Here is a 23,861-nt window from a genome sequence, read left to right as displayed (position 1 = left end):
CATACTGTGTGATTCCAACTATATGATGGTCTGGAAGTGACAAAACTATGGTGACAGTAAAAATATTAGTGGTTGCCCCAAATCTGAAGGGAAGGGAGGATGAATCGGTGGAGCATAGAAGATTTTTAAGGCAATGAAACTATTCTGTATGATTATTGCAATGGTGAATACATACATGACATTATGCATTAGTCAAAACCCAAAGAACAGTACAACAGAAAGAGTGAACCATAATGTAAAATACAGGCTTTAGTTAATAATAATGTATCTATATTGCTTCATCAATTGTAACACATGTGCCAAACTAATAAAAGATGCTAATAATATGAGAAACTACTATGAGCAAGTGGGTTTATGGGAATTTTCAGTACTTTCTGTTCAGTTTTTCTGCAAGCCTAAAACTGCTCTAATAGTCTATTAATGAAAATAATGCATCAAATACACTTTGAAAATTCGAAGTGGTTGTGCCTATGGGTGGTGTAATTATGATCAATTCTCCATCTCTCCTTTTTCCTACCTCTTTTTTTCAGTTTTCTGTATTTTGCTAATATGTTCTGCAAAGAAAATACATTATTTTGACAATAGATTAAATTTGAGAAAGGACATATATGGGGGAGGAGAGTGGAAGTACAGAGATAGAGGCAGGGGTGCTGTTCCCCTCCCCCTATATGCTATTTTGACAATAGATTAAATTTGAGAAAGGACATATATGGGGGAGGAGAGTGGAAGTACAGAGATAGAGGCAGGGGTGCTGTTCCCCTCCCCCTATATGCACTTGCATACTCACATGCTCCCCTGTGCCAGGGGCACCTGGTTTCAGGAGACACAGATGACAGTGGAATGACTGTCAGGATGGTGTGAGCCCAGGTGACTTTTCACTTTTCTTGGGTTCACCTCTCCAGTCAGCTGTGCAGTAGATGGCACATGGTGTGACCCCTTAGGCAAGAATCCCAGTGTGGTCTTATGTATCAGAACAGCTGGGCTCCTAGCGCAGAGAGGTTTATCCTAGCAGGCAGCACTGGGGGAAAGAGGCAACACTGCAATGTTGAGGCAGGTGCAAGTCCTTTGTGAAATGAGAAGCTTTGACTGATGGATGTTCTCTAATTCTGGGCTTGCTCCAGGAACTGGGGTTTACGGAGATGAATAAGGTATTTTCCTTGCCAAGTAGCCCAGGGTCCAATGGGGAAAGTACACTGAAGATCAAGTGGGATGTGGAGGAAGAAGCCTTTAGAGGGGTATTACCTTGAGGCACTTGTGATAACTCCTATCACCTCCCACAGTGCACTTCTCTCTGTCATCCTCCATCTCCTGTCACCTCCCCACTCTCCTTCCTTCCGCTCTACCATCTCTCTTCCTCTTCTCCCTTTGTTTTCCTCGGCTCTGCCTTAGCACACAATTTTTCAAACAGCTGGCAGCAGTGGGTCATAACAGCAATTGAGTAGGTCCAAACAATCATTCTAAAAAACTTTTTATTATGAAAAATATTTAAACATGAATAAAAGTAAAAAGAATAAATAGTAGTAAAACAACCCATATGCCACCTCGATTTAACAATTATGAACATTTCCCAGTATTTATCTCATTTATTCTCTTTGCTAAGATAGTTAAAATTACAAACAGTGATGTTTCATCCCTAAAACTTTCTGTATACATCTCTAAAAGAACAAGGGGGTGCCCAGGTGCCTTAGTTGTTTAAGTGTCTGACTTTTGATTTCAGCTCAGGTCACGATCTCGGGGGCATGAGAGCAAGCCCAACATTGTGCTCCATGCCGAGCATGGAGCCTGCTTAAGATTCTCTCTTTTGGGGTGCCTGGGTGGCTTAGTCGGTTAGGCGTCTGACTTAGACGCCAGCTCATGATGTCACAGTTTGTGAGTGTGAGCCCAGGCTGTCTGCTGCCAGCACAGAGCCTGCTTCAGATCCTCTGTCTCCCTCTTTCTCTCTGCACCTCCCTGGCTCGTGCTCTCAATCTCTCTCAAAAATAAACATTAAAAAAAAATTCTCTCTTTCCCTCTCTCTCTGCCCCTCCCCCACTCATGCTCTCTCTCTCTTTCTCTCTAAAAAAAGATAATAAAGAAAAGGAAATAAAAGAATAGGGACATTTTCTTACATAACTATAATACCCTGCTTTCCAAATGCAACTTTCCCCAATTTGGGCCATTGTTTTTAAAAAATGAAGTTGAATAGAAAGTATTTCAGGGCTTCACATGTAGTAAGGGAAAATAAATTGTTCATACAACTTTTGTTTTAATTATGTGTATATATGTCTACTGTGACATGATGTAAAATTTATGTCACACTGTGGCTTGCAGTTTAAGAAGTTTGAAGAGCCCTGCTCTAGGCCAGGGTGCTCAAAGTCTAGTCCTAGGACCGGCAGCATCAGTTTTCCTGGGGACTTGTTAGAAATTTCTCAGGTTCCATTCCACACTACTGAGTCAGATCTCTGGACATGGGGACCAGGAATCTGTATTAAAAAAACAAAAAAACCAAAACCCAAACCTGTATTTTAGGTGATTCTGCTAGCTTGAAAACCACAAGTCTAGACCCAAATGGGTGACCCTGTGAGGCCCAGGCATCCCTCACCCTCATCTGCGTCACCCAAAGTGGGTCATTTTTCTTTCCTCTTCATTGTGAGGTGGTGCTGAGAGTTCACCAACAGAGGTGGAATCTACCTTGGCAGTGCGTGGAGGATGGTTTCTCTTTCCAGGCTTAGGCAAATCTTTACCTGAAGGTAGAGAATGGTCTAGGTTCATAAGATTAGTGACACAGTTTTGTCTCTGTACTAGCAACATCCGTAAAATGAGACTAAAGCCCTTAGAAGTTTGCTTTGAGGCTTGAATGATGTTTGTGAAATGCCTACCATTGCACCAGGCACAGAGTAGTCATTTAGTATATGATAGTGGCAGTTGCTGTACTGGGCACTACCTATCACAACCCTGGGCATATAATAGATGTTCAACAGATGTGACTGGTTGCTAATTCTTTCACTGGAGGAGGCAGGTTATCCTGGCTTGTTCCTTGATTTTGCCAGATATGGGAGCAATGCAATTTGTCAGAATCAGGAAACAGATCATAAATAGGAAGGAGAATAGGAAGCTCCGAAAGGAGGATGGTGGACAGGAAGAAGAGAACACAGCAAGAATGTCCATATTCACAAGAGCAATGGAGACAGTGACCGTTTGTTTTCTTGGGGGAAAGGGGAGGCATTGAACACTTATGTGGTCCTTTCAATGGTAACTTCTTAGTTACAATTACAGGATTTCAGAACTGGAAAAAGGAACTTGGAGTTCATAGACCCACCTCCTCATAGCCCACATGAAGCAGTTGAGGCCCTGGGAAAGCATGTGTTACACATGAGGGGCAAAATTGGTTTCTGAGGACAGGCACTACCTGCTACATCTTGCCATAAACTCAGACAACTCATCTCCATGGAAACCTTTGAAGACTGAAGGTACAGATGTGGGAAAGGACAGCAGCACTCTGAGTGTGATTTCTTTTGTATCCCTTTTGTTTTCTCCCTCATTCCTATTCATCAGCTTCTCCTGCCTCCTCTTCCTTAGCCCCTTCCCTATCTTCCTCCTTTCCATGATTCTCACACATAAGGACCAGGCCTAACCCAGGAAGCTGAGGTCATTGGATCTGCAAAGTCCGGAAAGCCGCACATCATCTGTCTCCTTAGCAATGTGCTTGTTTTTAGTGATCAAAGCTCAACAGCTGGCTCTGACCAGACACCAGGCTCCTGAACCACTATCAAGAAACGCTGCATTTTGGTTCCTCGAAAATACTTGTGACTCTTGAATAGGCAGAAACCACCATGGAAATGCAATCCAAAGCTGCCGTACTTCTTTGTGCCTTTAACCCTTTTCTGAATCTCTTGCAAGAAGTTGCTATGAAAATGGTTGCTCTACTTGTGCAGGCGGAGTGTAAAGAGACCACACCTCAAAGGAAAGAGTAACCTTTCACATGAATCGCAGGCCCTAGGTGGACTAACATCTCTTAGACACAGCCCACAGTTGTTACAGAAAGCATTTACAAATGTCCTCAAACCCCTGGGATGAGTGGCTACTACTAGAAATTGGATCCAGAGTGTTTGGGGTCTGACGTTTTACATGTCAAAGAGAAGAGCTGAGCTTCCTGACATCGGCTCAGAACCTGGGATGGTCCTGGCATTCTTTTGACCAGACAATCAGGCTCCCTCATTGCAGAATGGATTGAAGAACAACCTGACCAGATTCGCATTTGCTCAGGCTTTTGCCGTGGAGTTCTGCTGAGCTGGATTAGTCTTTTGCTACCTGTCTGGTAGTATCTGAGGCCACCTGAGGAAACTGCGTGACAGCGATTGCAGCGGGATAGCTGCTCGAAGACGCTCCGGGAGCTGACAGGGAGGAGGGCCCCGCGTGGGACTGGTGCCAGAGCCTCTTTAGGATGGAGCATTGGCGCGCCTCTCTGTGGCAGACGGAGCGGTGGCGCCCTGGAGTAGTTGCACAAAGGAAAAGGCCCACACGGTGGAGATGTGTGTCGCACATGCGTGCCCAGCCCTGTACGCGCACAGCCCGCGCTCCCGGCTCCAAGTGCGAGTGCGCCCAGTGCACGCTGATAACTGCGTGTGACAACCCCTGGGGCGGGGGCGCGAGCAGCAGCCCCTGGCGGGATGACTGCACCTCTCCCCGTCAGCCCTCTTCTCGCCTCGGCCGCTCCGCAGACACCTGGCGGGCAAGGAGAGGGGCCGAGGCCGGCGTTCAGAACCCCGGCACCGGCAGGAGCGCGGAAATTGCTGTCTCCTCTCCCCAACAGCGGCGAGGACAGACCCTGAGTCGCCCCCACTTCGGCGACCGCAGCGCGGGCTCCCGGCAGAGCAAGGGGCGCAGCTTCTCCACCTGGCAACAGATGGTGCTCGGGCGCGTGCGCGCTGCGGCGGGCGGGGAGAGGTGGGCGCGGAGACCCGAGCTCCGGGCGCGCAGCGGGGCGGGAGGCGGGCCGCGCACAGGAGCCGGGGCCTCAGGCAGCCTGTCGCCTACGCTCCTCCGCTGCTCCGCTCTTCCGTCCTCCGCGTGTGGCCGCCAAGCATCCTTCTTCCCGACCCTCCCGAAAGGCGGCGCCGAAGACCCGACCCATCCGGACCGCAAATCCCGAAACCTACGCGCTTCCTCGGCGGGGGAAGCCTGACGCGCGGTTACGGCGAGCTTTGGGGCGACTTGCTTTTCTCACCTCCAAAACTGCCATTTCCCTCTCTCTCAAAGCCAGACGTTACGTTTGCAAAGCTACTGGACTTTAATCTTTAAAACAATACCCCGCAGGGCGTGGCTAGCGGGGCTGGCCGAGCGGCCCAGGAAAGTTGGCCTGGGCTGGGAGTGACTCGTTTTGTGCCTGAAGAGAGAGAGAGGAAGAGTGTGAGGGCATCGCATCCTCGGGAGGAGATGCTTTTGAAACACCATCCGTTAGCAGCCATACAAACACTTTCCTGTTGCTTTGTTTTGTTTATACACTGAGTGGCTTTTCGGTGAAATGCTATTTTGGTTACAGGAAGAAATGGCCCCCCAGGAGCTCAGCCGGCGACTGGCCACAGTGATCACTCATGTCGGTAAATGGAGCTTTTTTTTTTTTTTACCCCCCCCCCCCCCCCCTTGCGTTTTATTAATGGAGGTGGGGGCGTAGTCTCGGGAGCCGGTGTCCTCCCCGCGCTAGCCCGCAGCCCCTGGGCAGCGCCCTCCGTGGGAAGGCCGTGGGGCGCGGGCCCGGCCTCTCGGCCTCGCTGCTGCTGCTGCGGCTGGCGGTGGTGGTTGTGGAGGCGGCTAGTGCGGGGGGCATCCCTGAGGTCCCCCACGCCCGGCGAGGCCGGGGCAGGCCGGTGGCAGGTGCCTTCACCAGGCAGGTGCCTAGTTCCCCTCGGGGGCTGCTGGGCTCTGAGGATCAGTTACCTGCGCAGACCCGGTCGGGGTGGGGAGTTGTGTAGAGGTTTTACGAGATGAAGAGAAAGGAGAGGGAACTTGAGGAACGAATGCCGGTGCTTTCCAGCAGAAAGTACTGCGAAGCGCCCGAGGCTCGTTCCCAAGCTCGCGTAGTGCAACGCAGGTTAAGGTAGAGGGTCGCTACACAGCCGGGCTCCCGGCCCGTTGGTAGTACCGCCTGGAGGTGTCAGCACACTCCTAGTGAACCCCAATGAGAAGCCTTGCAAGCTTCAAGGGACTGAGCAATGTTAACCCTCTTCTGTTGAGTTAAAAAAGGGCAGCTGAACATGAATGCCTTGCTCCTGAAATAAGGGTTGTGGTGGAAGGACAGGCCCTGTTTAGTAAAGAGGACACTGAGGCAGTTGGTGCGCTGATTCCATCTTAGCCTTTTCTTCCCCCACCCCTTCCCTGGGCCTCCCCAAATAAAAACACATTCAGGTAGAAATCCTTTGGATGTTGATGACTAGAATCAAGGGGGTCATTCGCAGTGTTGGTCACTAACTTTGAGATCCTTCGATAATGCAAATTAGGTTTTACTGATAAAGTGAGGAAGTTTTTACCTCAGTGTTCCACTCCTTTGCTAAAAAGCCTTCTTAGCATTTGTATGTTACATATTGCTTCAATTAATGAACTATCATTGCTCTTCGAGCACCCTAGTCCAGTGTATTTAGTGCAATAATGATATACGTCTTGAATGATACACATATAGGGATATACTTTGTGAAGATGATTTATCTGGAAAGACCCAGTTTTGATGATTCATTTTAAAATATGTTTCTGGTACCAAGGTGGCTGCTGCACTGGTTTTTCTTTAAGATGAAAGGTCAGTAGAATTCTACTGGGGAAGGTTGAATGTGAAATATTGCTGAAGGCAGGCTGAAACAAACAATTTGGAGGTTGAAATATATTGAATGCTGAAATGATTGTGCTTGAAATGGCACATGTGTGTGAAATTGTGCTGTAAGGAAAGAGCAGTGGACTGGGGGGCATGGCCATTTGGATTTGAATCCCTCCTGGACAAGTCTTTGAACCTCACACTAAAAAATGGGCATTTTAATAATCCTTTCCCACCCAGCTCAAAGGCTATTTGTAAACTGATGTGGGTAAAATCATCATCTAAACTGTGAATGTGTTATTGGCCATATCCCCATATGCCACTAAAGATCTTGGTCAGATCACTGGGCCTCTCTCAGGGTAAAACTTCCCATTTGTTAAACAAGGAGGTTGACCTGGATGATTATCAAGGTCCCTCCTGTTTCTCTGGATAATGGGATCTTCTCGAAGATCTGGTAGGCAATATTCCTTGGTTAACACAGGCCTCTGGGGTCCAGGCTATGGTATTTTCTTGCCCACCTTGCTCTCTCCCTTTTTCTATACTTAGCTCTGTGAAGGATACAGACATGACTTTTTTTTTTTTGTAGTTTCTGCTCAGAGAACTTCTAGCATTTGTGTGTCTTACAGCAGTCTGCATCTTCCTGTGTAACCTCACAAACCTGTGAAATAGATGGAGTATACATTATCATCCCCATGTTACAAATGAAGGAGACTTAGAAAGTTCACCTTTTAAGGTTTCAGAGGTAAAGAATGGCAGGACCAGAATGCAGCCGTTCAGATTGTCTATTTGGGGATCTCACTGAGGGGGCAACCAGCCCTTACTATCATGGAGACTTACACTGGGTAGCCAGTGAAGCATCTGCTAGGGAGGATTCTGTCCAGGACATCTGGCTCTGTGTTTGATTGTTCTTTTCAGGCATTTTCTTGTCAAGCAGCCTCTGAGCCCTATGGAATTGGGGGAAGGCTGAGAAATGCTTGGAGCAAGACTGTAGGTTAGAACATTCCCCCAGTTCTATCCTAACCACTCATCTGGGTAATAACACTGTACTTCCATATTCACTCTGCCACTCTCAGTACCCCCGCCAGCCAGTTCCTCCTCCAGCTGGGATTTCTGCTGTTTCCACGGTCCCTTAGATTTGCCAGTTCAGGTCTACGGTTTGTTGATTCAATTTCTGAAATATCTCATTGGTCTCTCTCCAAACGCCACTGTGACCTTCTTGAGACCTGCTTCGGGACTTCATTTCTCGTAACCATTGTGCAAGCCTCCTGCCTCTCCCATGTTTGCCTCTAACTTATACCAGGAATAAACACCCACACCTATACCCAGCATTTGTATCTTCTAAAACCTTTAACAGTACCTTTGCATAGTCATTCTCTGTAGTTTAGAATACAAGTTCTTTGTACTTTATTTGGCACCCTTCTAGTTTTATCCCCCAATAATTGATAGTTCTACCTGTATTGTTGGTCAGCTTGGGCTATTCATTTCTTCAGCTTTGTTCCACCATAATGTCTGACTCTGTTTCCACCTCTAAACTTTTGCTTCTGCTTTCCCTCCATCTGGAATGACCTCTTAATATATTTCTCCCCACAAAAATTAGTACACACCCTTCATGCTCAACTCAATGCTTCCTTTTTCCAGGTGCCTTTGTCCTGCCAGTGGGAAATAAAGACTCCTGCCTCTGAATTTCAAAGTAGGTTTTATTCTACTCACATGACACCTCTCATTTTCTCCCTTGTACTATGGTTAGTTTTTGTGAGCTTGTCTTATCTCTGCTCCTAGACTCTACATTATCAATCTATCTACCCTAGGCAGTTACCTAACACAGGGCCTCCTTCTAAGGAAATGCAGAATAAAGTTCATTGAATAAATGAATGATTTGTTGTGCCTTGGAGTGGACTTTGAGTATTGAGTAATACCAGTAAATTTATATATATATAAATATATATATAAAAATATATATAAATATATATAAATGTATATAAATATAAATATATATATATATTTTTAAGGCATTAAAAAAAAGTTTTTTTATTTGTTTTTGAGAGAGACAGAAACAGCATGAACAGGGTAGGGGCAGAGAGAGAGAGAGGGAGAATTCCAAGCAGTCTTTGCACTGTCAGCACAGAGCCTGATACAGGCCTGGAACCCATGAAACTGTGAGATTATGACCTGAGCTGAAAACAAGAGCCTTAATTGACTGAGCCACCCAGGCACTCTGGAAATTTTTATATTTTGAAGCACAATTCTGAAGTGTTTGTGGATAACTCTTTTGCCTCCTAAATCCCATTTTTCAGGTAAACATTTAGCTCTTCAAAAGCTCTTCATATGATGTCTTTCACTGTGGAGACTTCCTTCTTTGGATTTTGTTAGTTTGTCAGGTACCCTCAAAAATATGCAGTTCACATGTGAGAAGTGTCCAGGTGTGTTTTACCCATGCAGTACACAAGTAGAACTATCCTTTACCCTTTATTCTGGACTATAGAATCACATTGTTCCTTTATGGAATTTCAGAATCCAGAAAGAGTGAAACACCAGATCACTTCACTGGCAAATTCTATCAAACATTTAAAGAAGAATTATACCAATTACCCACAACTCTTCTAAAAAATAGAAGAGCAGGAACATTTCTTAACTCATTTTAAAGGCAAGTATTACCCAATGTCAAAACCAGACAAAGACATTACACGAAAAGAAAACTACAGGCTAATATCTCTTATGAATGCTGACACAAGAAGCCTCAACAAAATATGAGCACTAAATCCAGCAACATATAGAAAGGATTGCACACCATGATCAAATGGGATTTATCCCAGGAATGCAAGGGTGGTTTAGCCTCTGACAATCAATTGATGTAATACACTATATCAATAGAATAAAGAGAATAAAATCCACATAATCATCTCAGTAGAGGCAGAAAAGGTATTTGATGGAATTTCATACCTTTTTGTGATTAAAAAAATACCCAACAAACTAGGAATTGAGAGGAGTTTCCTCAACTTGATAAAGGGTATCTTAAAAATCCACAGCTAACATCAGGGTTAGCTGAATGCTTTCCCCTTAAGATCAGGAACAAGACATGGATGTCTACCCTCACTGTTTCTATTCAGCATTATGCTAGATTCAGCATTACGCTAGCCAGCATTAACTGACTGGCTCAGTTAAGTGCTTGATTCAACTCAGGTCAGGCTCACAGTTTGTGAGTTAGAGCCCTGTGTCAGACTCTGTGCTGACAGCTCAAAGCTTGGAGCCTGCTTTGGATTCTGTGTCTCCCTCTCTCTCTGCCCCTCCCCCACTTGTACTCTGTCTCTCTCTCAGAAATAAGTAAACATTAAAATTTATAAAACAAAACAAACAAAAAACATGCTGGAGAGTCTAGTCAGAACAGTTAGGCAAATGAAGTAAAAGGCATCCAGATAGGAAAGGAAGAAGTAAAACTATCTGTACTTGCAGATGACATTGTGTAAATAGAAAATCCTAAGGAATACATTAAAAAAGCTGTTAGAATTAATAAAGGAGTTGAAGGTTTCAGAATACAACATCAATATACAAAAACAAACTTTCTAGGGGCACTTGGGTGGCTCAGTTGGTTAAGCATCTGACTTCGGTTCAGGTCATGATCTTGCGGTTCGTGGGTTTGGGTTCCGTGTAGGGCTCTGTGCTGATGCTCGGAGCCTGCAGCCTGCTTCAGATTCTGTCTCCCTCTGTCTCTGCCCTTCCCCTGCTTGTGCGCTCTCTCTTCCTCTCTCTCAAAAATAAATAAACTTTAAAAAAAAATTTGAAAAAAATCCAAAATCAAACTTTCTAAACATCGGCAATGAATAATCTGGAAATGAAATTACGAAAACAATCCAATTTACAATACCATAAAAAAGTGCAAAATACTCAGGAATAAATTTAATAAGAGGTGAAAACATGTCATCTAAGAACTATAAATCATTGTTGAAAGAAATTAGAAGAGCCAAATAACTGTGAAGACATGCCATGTTCACAGATCAGACTTATTATTGTTAAGATGGCAAGATTCCCCGGGTTGTTCAACAAAGACTCCGGAGTGAAAAATTATATACTGATTTCTTCAGTGAAAATTACTTCTCCTTAGAAGGCCTATTTAAACTAGATTTATTCTTGTGATACAACATGTATAATAGGCCATGAACTTTTTTTTTTCAAATTTTTTTTTAACGTTTATTTATTTTTGAGACAGAGAGAGACAGAGCATGAATGGGGGAGGGTCAGAGAGAGGGAGACACAGAATCTGAAACAGTAGGCCATGAACTTTTGTTGTTGCTGTTGTGGGATAGTGTTTTGCTGTTTCATTTATCTGTTTTTTAGGTAATAAAGTACTCCAAAACTTAGTGCATTGAAACAGCAACCCTTTAATTATATCTCATAATTCTCTCAAGCTGTTGTAATCAGATGGCAACTGGGGCTGTGGGGATGGTTTAATGTTCCCTCATGTGGTCTCTCTCCATGGTGGCATCTTATCTTCCAGGTCCTCTCCATGTGGTCCTTTCTCCAGGTCTTACTTCAAAGCTCAGGTCTCTGATAGGGGTGAAGCAAGAAGCTGCCAGGACTTCTTGATGACTGGGCTTGATGTCCTGTTAAGTCATTTTTTCCAAGTTCTTTTGGTCAAAGCAGTCCCAGGCCCAGCCCAGATTCAAGGGGAGGGGGCACAACTCCTTCTCTCAATGGGAGGATTAGCATGCCCACCCATGAGGCATGGAAATATTGGTTTCTGTATCCATTTTCTACGTGGCTATAACAAATTACCACAAAATTACTGGCTTAAAATGCTACAGATTCATTTTGTTAACAGTTTTGTAGCTCAGACATTGCACATGAGTTCTAGTTTTAACTTTCTGAGGAACCTCCATAGTGTTTTCCAGAGTGGCTGCACCAGTTTACATTCCCAACAGCAGTGCAAAAGAGATCATCTTTCTCTGCACCCTGCTAACATCTGTCATTGCCTGAGTTGTTAATTTTAGCCATTCTGACTGGTGTGAGATGAGGTATCTCATTGTGGTTTTAGTTTGTATTTCCCTGATAATGAGTGATATTGAGCATTTTTTCACGTGTCTGTTAGCTATCTGGATGTCTTCTTTGGAAAAGTGTCTATGCAGGTCTTTTGCCCATTTCTTCACTGGATTATTTGTTTTTTGGGTAAGTTTGATAAGTTTTTTTTAGATTTTGGATGCTAACCCTTTATCTGATATGTCATTTGCAAATATCTTCTCCCATTCCTTTGGTTGCCTTTTAGTTTTGCTGATTGTTTCCTTCACTGTGCAGAAGCTTTTTATTTTGATGAGGTCCCAATAGTTCATGTTTGCTTTTGTTTCCCTTGCCTCTGGAGACGTGTTGAGTAAGAAGTTGCCATGGCTGAGGTCAAAGAGGTTTTTGTCTGTTTTCTCCTCTAGGATTTTGATGGCTTCCTGTCTTATGTTTAGGTCTTTCATCCATTTTGAGTTTATTTTTGTGTATGGTGTAAGAAAGTGGTCCAGGTTCATTTTTCTGCATGTTGCTCTCCAGTTTTCCCAGCATCATTTGCTGAAGAGACTGTCTTTATTCCATTGGATATTCTTTTCTGCTTTGTCAAAGACCCATATGTTTTTGGGTCATTTCTGGGTTCTCTGTTCAGTTCCATTGATCTAAGTGTTTTTGTGCCAGTACCATACTGTCTTGATGATTACAGCTTTGTAATACAGCTTGAAGTCCAGGATTGTGGTGCCTCCAGCTTTGGTTTTCTTTTTCAGGATTGCTTTTGGCTGGTCTTTCTTGTGTTGCCATCTCTATGGTTCTCTCTTTTGCTTCCCTCTTCTACTTTTAAGGACTCTTGTGGTTTCATTGGGCTCTCCTTATTTTAAGGTCAGTTGATTAGCAGCCTTAATCCCATCTGCAATCTGAATTTCCAGACCTACACAGTGTCTGGGCATTAGGATGCAGATATCTTGGGGTAGGGTTAGGGTTTAAGGAGTTTTTCTGCTGTCACAGTTGCCTCCTTGGAGACCAGCTACCTCACTACTTCACCGAGCATTGGTAATGTATGCTGTGACTTATGCCTTTGAGTTGTCCATTTGGGGATGGTGTAGGAGAAGGAGTAGAATTTCAGTTTAATGGTAATTGAATTTACTCAGATATAATGTGGTGCTCTAAAGAGACTGAATGGATATCATTGTCTTCATGGTGTGAAATGCCAGCTTTGGGTGAAGGGTACCAAGCAAGTATTAACCAAAATGTTGTCATGATGATAACAACTATCCATATTATAGAAAATAGTCATTTGTAGGGGCGCCTGGGTGGCTCAGTCGGTTAAGCGTCTGACTTTAGCTCAGGTCACGATCTCACGGTCCGTGAGTTCGAGCCCCGTGTCGGGCTCTGGGCTGATGGAGCATGCTTCCGATTCTGTGTCTCCCTCTTTCTCTGCCCCTCCCCCGTTCATGCTCTGTCTCTCTGTCTCAAAAATAAATAAACGTTAAAAAAAAATTAAAAAAAACCAAAATAGTCATTTGTTAATTTAGGATTTCTTAGTGTCTAAATAATATTGATTATGGAGGTGATCATCTTCTATAATGTGGGAAATATCAGTGACAAATCCTGCCTTTCCAGATGTGAACTAAGGCCATGCACAGGCTTTGCCAGAAAACAGCTGTGTAGCCTTTAGCACATCACTTTACCTCTGAGTCATGGCTCCCACATAGTAAAATGAAGATAATAATACTTCACAGGATTGGTAGAAGATGAATGTGTAAATGCTGCCTTGTGAGTCCCTAGTAACTGTTGGAGGGAGAAACTTGAGAAGCAGTGATAGTGAGAATGACTTAAAAAATTATTTTAAACATTTATTTATTTATGAGACAGAGAGAGATAGAGCATGAACAGGGGAGGGTCAGAGAGAGAAGGAGACACAGAATCTGAAACAGGCTTAAGGCTCTGAGCTGTCAGCACAGAGCCCGATGCGGGGCTCCAACTCACAGACCATGAGATCATGACCTGAGCTGAAGTTGGACGCTTAACCAACTGAGCCACCTAGGAGCCTCGAGAATGACTTTAGATAAAAGGAAAGCATCATCTCCTACTTTGTCCTTTGCCCTAGTACATCATAGACACCACCAATATTCTTCTCTTCCTCTTGCACCCCTCTGCTCCTTGTGGAAGTCTGTTCTAGTAGGGTTGAAGGCTAATCCTGAAATGCTGCTTTGGAGAACAGTTTATGTTCTCCCCACCTGGGGTCACACCTTTGCTTTCTCCTCTGCAGTGCCAAATGCAAAACTCAGAAACAGAGCCCAACTGCCTGAGTGTTGCTGTCTCTTGGCACATGGGACACCCTCAAGGTCTTTCCACTGGTGGTGGCAAGTTATAAAAACACAGGAGAGGGAAATATTGCTGCCAATGAGTGTTCTTCCTCCTGGTTTCAGAGAGGACCTCCCACCAATGGTTTCTATTTCCAGTGTGTCCGTAGGATGTGACTGAGCTTATTACCCCGGGGTCTCATTGACTTCCAACAGATGAATTACTAAAGCTTTAGTCCTCTAGTTCATTGCTGGCCTTCACACCAGGATTCTTCATTGTCTGCTTTTGAAAAAAACCGGTAGTTAACCTACCTGAAGATGCAAATTTCAAGCAAGAAACCAGAAAGACCAACATAGATCAGTGGAACAGAATAGAAAACCCAGAAATGTACCCACAGCTATATGGTCAACTAATTTTCGACAAAATAGGAAAGAATATCCAGTGGAAAAGAAGACAGTCTCTTCAACAAATGGAGTTGGAAAAACTGGATGGCAACATGCAGAAGAATGAATTGGACCACTTTCTTACACCATACACAAAAATAAACTCAAAATGGATGAAAGACCTAACTGTGAGACAAGAAACCATCAAAATCCTAGAGGAGAAAGCAGGCAGCAGCTGCTTTGACCTTGTCTGGAGCAACTTCTTACTAGACATGTTGCTGAAGGCAAGGGAAACAAAAGCAAACATGAACTGTTGGGACTTCATCATGATAAAAAGCTTCTGCACAGTGAAGGAAACAATCAGCAAAACTAAAAGGCAGCCTATGGAATGGGAGAAGATATTTGCAAATGACATATCAGGTAAAGGTTTAGTATCCAAAATCTATAAAGAATGTATCAAACTCAACGCCCAAAAAACAACCCAGTTAAGAAATGGGCAGAAGACATGAATAGACACTTTTCCAAAGAAGACATCCAGATGGCTAACAGGCACATGAAAAGATACTCACCATCACTCATCATCAGGGAAATACAAATCAAAACTATGATGAGATACCACCTCACACCTGTCAAAATGGCTAAAATTACAGTGCCTGGGTGACTCAGTTGGTTAAGTGTCCAATTTCAGCTCAGGTCATGATCTCATGGTTTGTGGGTTCAATCCCCACATCAAGCTCTGCACTGACAGTGTGGAGCTTGCTTGGGATTCTCTCTCTTTCCCTCTTTCTCTGCCCCTCCCCCACTCATGCTTTGTCTCTCAAAAATACATAAGTAAACTTAAAAAGAAAAAAGAAAGGCTAAAATTAACAGCACAAGAAACAACAGGTATTGGTGAGAATGCAGAGAGAGGGGAACCCTTTTGCACTGTTTGTGGGAATGCAAACTGGTACACCCAGTCTAGAGAACAGTATGGAGGTTCCTCAAAAAATTAAAAATAGAGCTACCCTACAATCTAGCAATTATACTACTAGGTATTTATCCAAAGGATACAAAAATACAGATTCAAAAGGGTACTGCACTCCAATGTTTATAGCAGCATTATAAACAGTAGCTAAACTATAGAGAGAGCTCAAATGTCTATCAACTGATGAATGGAAAAGAAGGTGTGGTGTATATATATATGTGTATATATGTATACACACACACACATATATACACATACACACATACATGTATATATGTATATATATAATGGAATTTTTTTAATGTTTATTTATTTTTGAGAGAGAGAGAGAGAGAGAGAGAGAGACAAAGCACAGTGGGGGGGGGGGGGAGGAGCAGAGAGAGAGACACACACAGAATCTGAGCTGTCAGCACAGAGCCTGACGTGGGGCTCAAACTCATGAACCATGAGATCATGACCTGAGCCAAAATCAAGAGTCAGACACTTACCCAACTGAGCAACCCAGGCACCCCTATGTACAATGGAATATTACTCAGCCATCAGAAAGAATGAAATCTTGCCACTTGCAATGATGTGGATAGAGCTAGAATGTATTATGCTAAGTGAAATAAGTTAATCAGAGAAAGGCAAATATCATGTTTTCACTCATGGAATTTAAGGAAAAAAAACAGATGAATGTATGGGAAGGTGGGGAAAAGACAAGAGAAGGCAACAAACCACAAGAGACTCTTAACAACAGAGAACAAACTGAGGGTTGATGGAGGGAGGTGGGTGGGAGATGGGCTAGATGGGTGATGGGTGTTAAGGAGGGCACTTGTTGTGATGCGCACTGGGTGTTGTGTGTAACTGAGGAATCACTGAATTCTACTCCTGAAACCAATACTGCGCTGTATGTTAATTAACTCAAAGTTAAAAAAAAAAAGAAAAGAAAAAAGAAACTAGAAAGTCTAAGAAGAAGCATAAGTGTTTAAACTTTTACCATTTAGGAATATTGGTGGGTAACATTTATTGAATGCGAGGCCTTTCCATATGCCTTTGTATCTTTACAACTCTGAAAAGTAGGTGTTATTACTCTCATTTTGAAAGATGACAAAACTAAGAATAAAAAAAAATCAAGTTCAGTAGCATGCTTAAAGCTATAGTGCTACCAAGTGGTAGATATCAGGATTTGAGCTGAGATCTGATTTCAAAGCCAATGTTCTATTATATCAAGGCAAAAATTTTTACTACTGCTTGAAAATAATTTTAAAAAGCCTGGATATTTATGTTAATTTGGTACTGGGGAAGGGTTTCTGCCTTACCACCCCATTGTCTGCTCTCTGAAGGCAGGGAGATGTGTGATTCATCTTTCTATCCTTAGGTTTAGCTCAGTACCCAGCACTGTTCATGAAAAAGCTCTTTCTTTTGTTTGCTCTATTTGAATGGGTTGGAAAGCACCCTGTTTTGCCCACGCGCCCTGCCAGCCTCCCTTGGTCCCACTTTCTTCTGTGTAGGACCCATTTGTAGTTCCTTTCACTAGCGACACTCTGCCTGCCTATCTTAATCTCTGGGGTTTAACCTGAAATCTGGCCTCCCCAGGAACGCTTTTAGAATGGCCAACCAGGCCCAGCCTCCCTCCCTTTTCTGAACACCTGTAATAGTTGGTGTTCATCTCATACACGTTTTTGAGCATTTGATTTCAGTCTAGCTTGATTTTTCTCTCTCTTTCCCAAATACTGATACATTGGTTGTTAGTTGAATATGTTCTAACGTCTTTTCTAATAACATGACTGTGTCTTACCTAAGGGTAGAAATCCCAACTAATATTGCTTTATGGCCTTGTAGGCTAAATTAAGCACATTATAGGAAATCAAGAATCACATGTTGAATTGAATGGAAAGACTTTCTTTATTCCCTGAATTTCCTCATCGCTAACATAGGGTGATAATTATGCCAGTCCCTCTGCTTATTTTACAAGTTGGAATGATACTATATAGTGGAAAGTGGTTAAAAAGAAATCCTTTGAGGACTATAGCAAAAGAGACTCTGTGAGTATAGAATAACTTCGATTGTTTGCCTTATGGACTAGCAAGAGAAGCATGAAAATGAGTATTTTATTGTCCCTCCAATCTAGTCAAGAGGAATATTCTACCAGTAGTCCTCTCATACTTAGTAGAGAATGCAGCATGAGCAGTGCATGCTTGCTCTGTAGGGCACAGGTTTGAAAAAAGGATGGCTTAAATGCCTGCAGGATGAAGCAGTGGGGCCAGCATGGCAGAGGAAGTGAGGCAGGGGTGGCAGAGGACATGAGAAGGCCTCTGGACTCTGGGCCTTTACTGGGGCAGCAGCGGGAATTGTGAAAGGCTGCCTTCAATGAGTGTGGAATAATCTATGTTCCTGCTGAGAATCAGCTACTGCCTTAATTCTTTCTTTGGAATTAGCCTGGGGTGTCCTGAGCATGCCTCTCACACAGTGCACTTTGGAGATGGTGAAACCATTTCGTGGTTGGGGGCCAGTGTTCAATATTTTATCATTACTGTAGAGATGGGATAAATTCACATGAAGCATCAGATCTGGGGTGTGTTTGCAAGTGCTTTAAAATAATTTGAACCAGATTTTTTGGCAGATCTTCTTTGAGAGAGTTTTCTATGCCTCCCCCAGGAGTAGGGGTTTTTATTTGTTTTCTTTTAATCTTATCCAAGCTGCAGTGTCCAAGCACAAGCTTCACTTGTGCCCAGGAGTTCAGTTAAAGGGTTAGCTGCTTTCCCTCAGCATCTGAAGGCTTTTGTCCATAGGGAGAAATGTGCTTTTCCTGGGCACCTCCCCTCCTCCTGGTCTGCCCCCTGGCTCTCTCCGGTCTCCTACCCTATACCCAGTCTAGGGAGAAGAGCCTCCAGGTAGTTGGGAGCTCCCCTTGCATTCTGGCTTATGGTGGCCATACTTAACCCTTTCACAATTTGTTTAAAACTTTAAGGTGATTTCTTTCTTTTTTTTAAATTTTCAATGTTTATTTTTGAGAGAGAGAGTGAGTGTGAGAGAGCGAGCGAGCAGGGGAGGGGCAGAGAGACAGGAAGACAAAATCCAAAGCAGGCTCTAGGCTCTGAGCTGTCAGTACAGAGCTCCACACAGGGCTGGAACCCACCAACCGTGAGATCATGACCTGAGCCGAAGTCAGGTGCTTAACTGACTGAGCCACCCAGGCACCCCTTAGGTGATTTCTTTTTATTTGTTTATATAGGTTCTGGACAGGTTATAGTTTTGTAGTTCATCTTTTTCTTGTTGTTAGGGTGAGAGTGAGCCTCTTTCCCATCATTGTGGGTTCCAGGGGAAAGCAGAATGTCTCCTTGTTTTTTTTTTTTTTTTTTTTTTTTTTTTTACCTTGTGTGTATTTCACAGGGAAAATATGCTTCATTTACACAGCCTCTTTCCATTACAGTGTTGTTATAGGCAAGGTACTAGGAACTTTGCAAGCCATATTAGTAAAATGGGTCTCAAAATGTTTTCTTTGTGTTTTGCCAGGTGTTGGGGATCTTGAATGTTAAAAAACTGTAGTTCATGTTTAAGAGTGCTCAACTAGATGAAAATGCTTCCTCCCACCTGTTATCCAGGAACCAGCTAAGCATAGGGATCTCTCATGTCAGAGAGTCATGGATGTTAGGCACAGTCATTGGATGCCTGCCCCCCTAACAGGGCCTCCCTTGGCCTACTATGGCCAAGGGCCTACCTTTGTGCTACAAGGCACGTCTGTGTTTCCTATTTTTAAAAAATGCTAAATAGTCTGAAATTTCTGCTGAATTATACTTAATTAATATAGCTAGTGGAAAAAAATCTCTGCCAGGATAGCTGAAATCATTGAGGATCAAAATGGAAATGGTCCTGCTTATCTTGGAACTTTTCCTGAAGGGTAAGGCTGTTGTCACATCTGCTTCCCTTTAGATGTTAGTGACTATGGCTCAACCAGGGAGGCTTTGAGCCTAGTCTGGCACCATGGAGTAGCTCTTCCCAAATGGATGTAGGTTCTTTTTCTGCTTGTTTCAAGAGGGAGGAATTGATTGATTTTAATGAGTCTAAAAAGGAAGGCTATCTCATTATCATAGACTTACTGAATTCAAGTACTTCTTACTAGCAGGCAATGATGATTATAATAAACTTTAGAGATTTTGGAATTTAACACACTGCTGTTAACAAATGACAAAATAGTTTGTTTTGTAGCACCCTGCTAGTAGTGGCAAGGTGAGGCTTTGAACCCAGGCAGATTTGGCTCCAGAATTTGAGTTCCTGACCACTAGTTCTCAAGTGCTCTACACTCTTTAGGCTGTGGAGTATGGGAACCTCAGAGCAGGAAGCTTCACTGGGCCTCCTCAGCAAGATGTACAGTCAAGAACTGAGGTGGCTGTTCTCTCCCAGATGTCCTCTAGTCTCTGGTCTCTGCTTCTCTCTGGTGTCTGCAATGTTCTTCTGCTCATCACTGCAGACTGGCCCCCTATTTTTTTATCAGTGAGTATGAACCCAACATGGCCACCCAAACCATATCCCTTTCCCGATCTAGGGACAATCACTAACTGACTCTCAGTCTCTGGGTCTCTCTGTACAAATTCTTTCTCTAGAGAGCCCGATTGGACCAGCTCAGAGGAAACTTAGGCATTTCTGATCATGTCCACTGTGGGTTTAGAATTTGGTTTGGTCTTGGGATGGGGAGGAAGTCCGCAGAGAAGAGGTCTTTAAACTGTGCAGTCACCTATCAGAACAAGTGTAGTAACTTGGAAGGTGCAGGCTTTATGCTTTCAACCTTTAGAATCAGTAAGAGTGTGAATTCTTTGGGCAGTTTTAAGAGCTAGCCCTGGGCAAAATAGAAACCATTCCCTGTGTGCAGTGTGCTGCTTCTTTCTTTGGGGTATACTCCAAGGCTCATTGACTATGTGGTCACTATGGTGCTTACACACCACAGCTATGTCAGGATACCAACTGGTCAATGAACAGATTTTTGGAGAGTGCCCACCATGAGCAAAGCTTTGTGCTAGATCTACAGACCATGAGCTGTTAGGGGGCTGAAGTTGTGAGCTTCAGCAATTCAAGAAAGCTGTATATTAGATGTATGATTTGAGCTGTGTTTGAGGAAAGGAGAGGATTTAGGTACGTGGAGAGGGGAAAGCTTTCTCATTGGGCAGAATAAGGGGAATGACCACTTTTGGCAACTGTGTTGGTCTTCCTGTGTTGGTTGTCCTGTTTATTCCATTCTCTGCTCAGACCTCCCTGGTTAGTGGACCTCTCCCAGACAACTAAGAAGCTTTAAGCATTACCTTGAAAGAAGGAATGACCTCAAGCTAGAAGGCAGATCTATGTCTGGTGTCTCACTTTTTTTCCTTCTTCATTTAGATACTTCTCTAGGGATTGTAGAGGCTAGAGGATATGGAAATAATATTAAGAGTGATGTTATCATAGCTACCATTTATTTTCTGTCTGTTCAATGTCACATATTGTGCTTTATACAGTGTTGATTTAATTAAATTTAGTTACAAGTACAGTCCTTTTTTATGGAGGAGAAATTTGAGGCTTAAATAGATTAGGAAACTTGCCCAAGGTCATACTGAGTGGAATTAAAAGTCAAGTTTGGCTGGCTTCAAGTCCTGTGAGTTCTCATACTCGATTTAATTTCTCATTACAGAAGGGAATATAAACAAGTAAATGATAAATGTGTTATTAGTTTTAAAAATCTTTTGAAAAACCTAATGGAAGCTTAAAGCATTAGTCACCTGAGTGTAAGTATTTTACCAGCCACTTGAAGTGTTCATTTATTAATAGTCACTTTCTTGCAAAGAAAAACTGTCATTTAAAATGTGAGGATTTAGGGACACCTGGTTGGCTCAGTCGGTTGAGCATCTGACTCTTGATCTCAGCTCAGGTCATGATCCCAGGGTTGTGGGATTGAGCCCCACATCCAGCTTTGTGCTGACTGTGGAGCCTGCATAAGATCTCTCTCTCTGTCTCTCTCTCTCTCTCTGCCCCTGTCCCCTGTTTGTGCACTCTCTCTTCCTTTAAAATTAAAATAATAATAATAATAATAATAATAATAATAAATATGAGGATTTATTTTACAGTCTTTAAGCAAGCAAAAGTAATAAGCAAAAATAAATAAAGCACTTAGACAGGAATAGGTCTTTGTAAAGAAAGACATTTTTAGGAGTGCTGCCTACTTGCTCTTCCTAAGCTAACCACCAGAGCTTTAGGAGAAAAAAAGCCTAATAAAGTTATAACCCTCAGTCACAATGGCATTTTTATTTAGTATAAAAAAGTCCCTGTGTTTAGAGGACTTTCCTATGAGGGAGATTCAAGCAGAAAGCAAACACAGGTACACAAACTACAGGTGTCCCAAATGCTTGAGCCATGTTGGTCTTACCCGGTCTAGAAGAGTTACTTCTGGATTTCTTTGTCCAGTTATCTAAGCCCAGATGATGGTCAGTCCAGGTTTTGGTTTGTGTGTCTTGTTTGTTTGTTTTTATCTGTTATCAGATCAATTTAAGTTCATTTTAGCCCCTTTCTCTTTCTCTACCCAAGGAGGCTAGAATTAATTCAGTCACTGAGGGGAAGTTTCTGCCAGTTTCTCTTTATTTAAGCCCAAGTTTGAGACTAACCACATTTACTGAGGCCTCCACTGCCGGGCAGTAGGCCAGGTGCTGGGGACGGTGTGTGAAGGAGCAGCCATGACCCCTGTGAGGGTCAGAAACCTGTCGCTTCCACTGCTGCAGCCCTGTTGCTGCTCCCCAGATGTACTGGGGTCTGGGAGGAATGAAAGATGTCCTCCTGGAGTTTACAGTTTAACAAGGGAGGCAGATATTCAGCTGTAAGCTCCAGTTTCTCTCTCTTCTCATTGGGCTTCTCTTGTGGCTTTCCAGCCTCTCTGCTTCTTTTTCTTCCACATTTGCTGCTTTGCTTTTGCATTTGGTTGATTTAGTTGTGGAACTCAATTCTCCCTCAATATTTCAAAAGTCATGTACACAGAAGATCAGAAGAATTTTCTGAAGATGGGAGAGGAGATGTTTATGGTCTAGACAAACAGACACTTTGACATGGAGCTGTAGGCATCACTGTTTTTAAAATGTCCTCTTGCCACCCCAGCTCCTAGAGGTTTCACAGGTCCTTTGAGTCACCATTTCACTGGCTCCTTCCCTCCTCCATAGCTTCCTTCTCTTCTCTCTTTTTTGCTTCCTCAGTGGTGCGAAAGCTCTGGTGCAGAGCTAGAAAGATGACTAGACTAACTAGACTAAACTAGACTAGAAAGATGGTCCTCCTGAGCTCCCTTACCCAAGCCCTCTACTTTTCATTCCATTTTGCTTCCACTGCAGTATCTATCCCTTCAGTAACCCAAAGAAGCTTTGCTTACAAAGGAAGAAAAACCCCTCAGGCCATAAAGTAGTGCAGAGAAGAGAAGGACAATTCCACTATTAAAATGTGATTTGCCCTTCAGGTGTGACATGAGCATTTTCTCCCTGAGCATCTGGGGAAAACCAAACCAGAATTTAAAGAGAAAGATAATGTTCATCATTTCCTATGGCTTTGTGGTATAGTCTAAAAAAGAAGCAGAATAAATGAGTGAAAATGAACATTATGTGGTTTTCAAAAGGGCTTTAAAAACTGTTTATAAAAATAATACATAGTCTGTGTTTAAGGTTTAGAAGAGTCAATATTAAGATGTCAGTCCTCTCCAAACTGATCTATAAATTAAACACAACTCCAGTCCTAAGTCTATCAAGTTTGTTTTTGTAGAAATCAATCACAGATTCTAAAATTTACAATCAGCAAAAGGTGCTGTAGTAGGCAACGAGAATTATAATAGTCAAAATCTTTTGAAAAAGAACAAAGAGGAGGACTCACACTACCTAATTTCAAGATTTACTATCAAGCAAAGTAAGCAAGATGATGTGGTGTTGGTAAAAGGATAGAAAAAAGAATCAATGGAACAGAATAAACAACCCAGAAATAGTTCCACACAAATATGGTCAATTGATTTTAGACAAAAGCATGAAGGCAATTCAGTGGAATAAAGTGTAAAGGCAATTTCAACAAAAGGTGCTGGAACAATTGCACATCCATGTACAAAAAAATGAACCTTGACCTATACCTCACCCCATATACACAAATTAACTCAAAGTGGACCATGTATCTAAATGTAAAACCTAATGAGAAATCTGTTAGAAAACATAGGAGAAAGTCTTTGTGTTCTTGGTTGGACAGAGAGTTCTTAGGTTGACATCAAAAGTACAACTCATAAAAGAAAAATTTGATGAATTGGACTTCATCAAAATTAAAAGTATTTGCTCTGAGAAAAACATTGTTAAGAGAATGAAAACAAAACATTCAGGGAAAAAATTCTGTGAATCATATATCTGACAAAAGACTTCTATCCAGAATACGTAAAGAACTCTCAAACTCAACATTAAATGAAAACCAAACACCCAACTGAAAAATG

At 42.8% G+C, this 23,861-nt stretch overlaps 1 protein-coding gene across 1 annotated transcript in view; it reads left to right on the top strand.

Annotated features, from left to right (window-relative positions):
- Positions 1-5,090: 5,090 nt before the first annotated feature.
- MCF2L2 (MCF.2 cell line derived transforming sequence-like 2) overlaps positions 5,091-23,861 on the top strand; it is a 272,800-nt gene continuing 254,029 nt past the window's right edge. The window contains exon 1 of the mRNA XM_047875619.1: positions 5,091-5,579. Coding sequence (XP_047731575.1) covers positions 5,504-5,579 — 76 coding nt within the window. The 5' untranslated portion in view covers positions 5,091-5,503. The remainder of the gene's footprint in view (positions 5,580-23,861) is intronic.

The sequence above is a fragment of the Prionailurus viverrinus genome, chromosome C2 (genome assembly GCF_022837055.1).
Source record: "Prionailurus viverrinus isolate Anna chromosome C2, UM_Priviv_1.0, whole genome shotgun sequence".
NCBI classification, from domain to species: Eukaryota; Metazoa; Chordata; class Mammalia; order Carnivora; family Felidae; genus Prionailurus; species Prionailurus viverrinus.
Note: the sequence above shows the minus strand (reverse complement) of the source record. Positions and strands in the feature narration are given on the sequence as shown.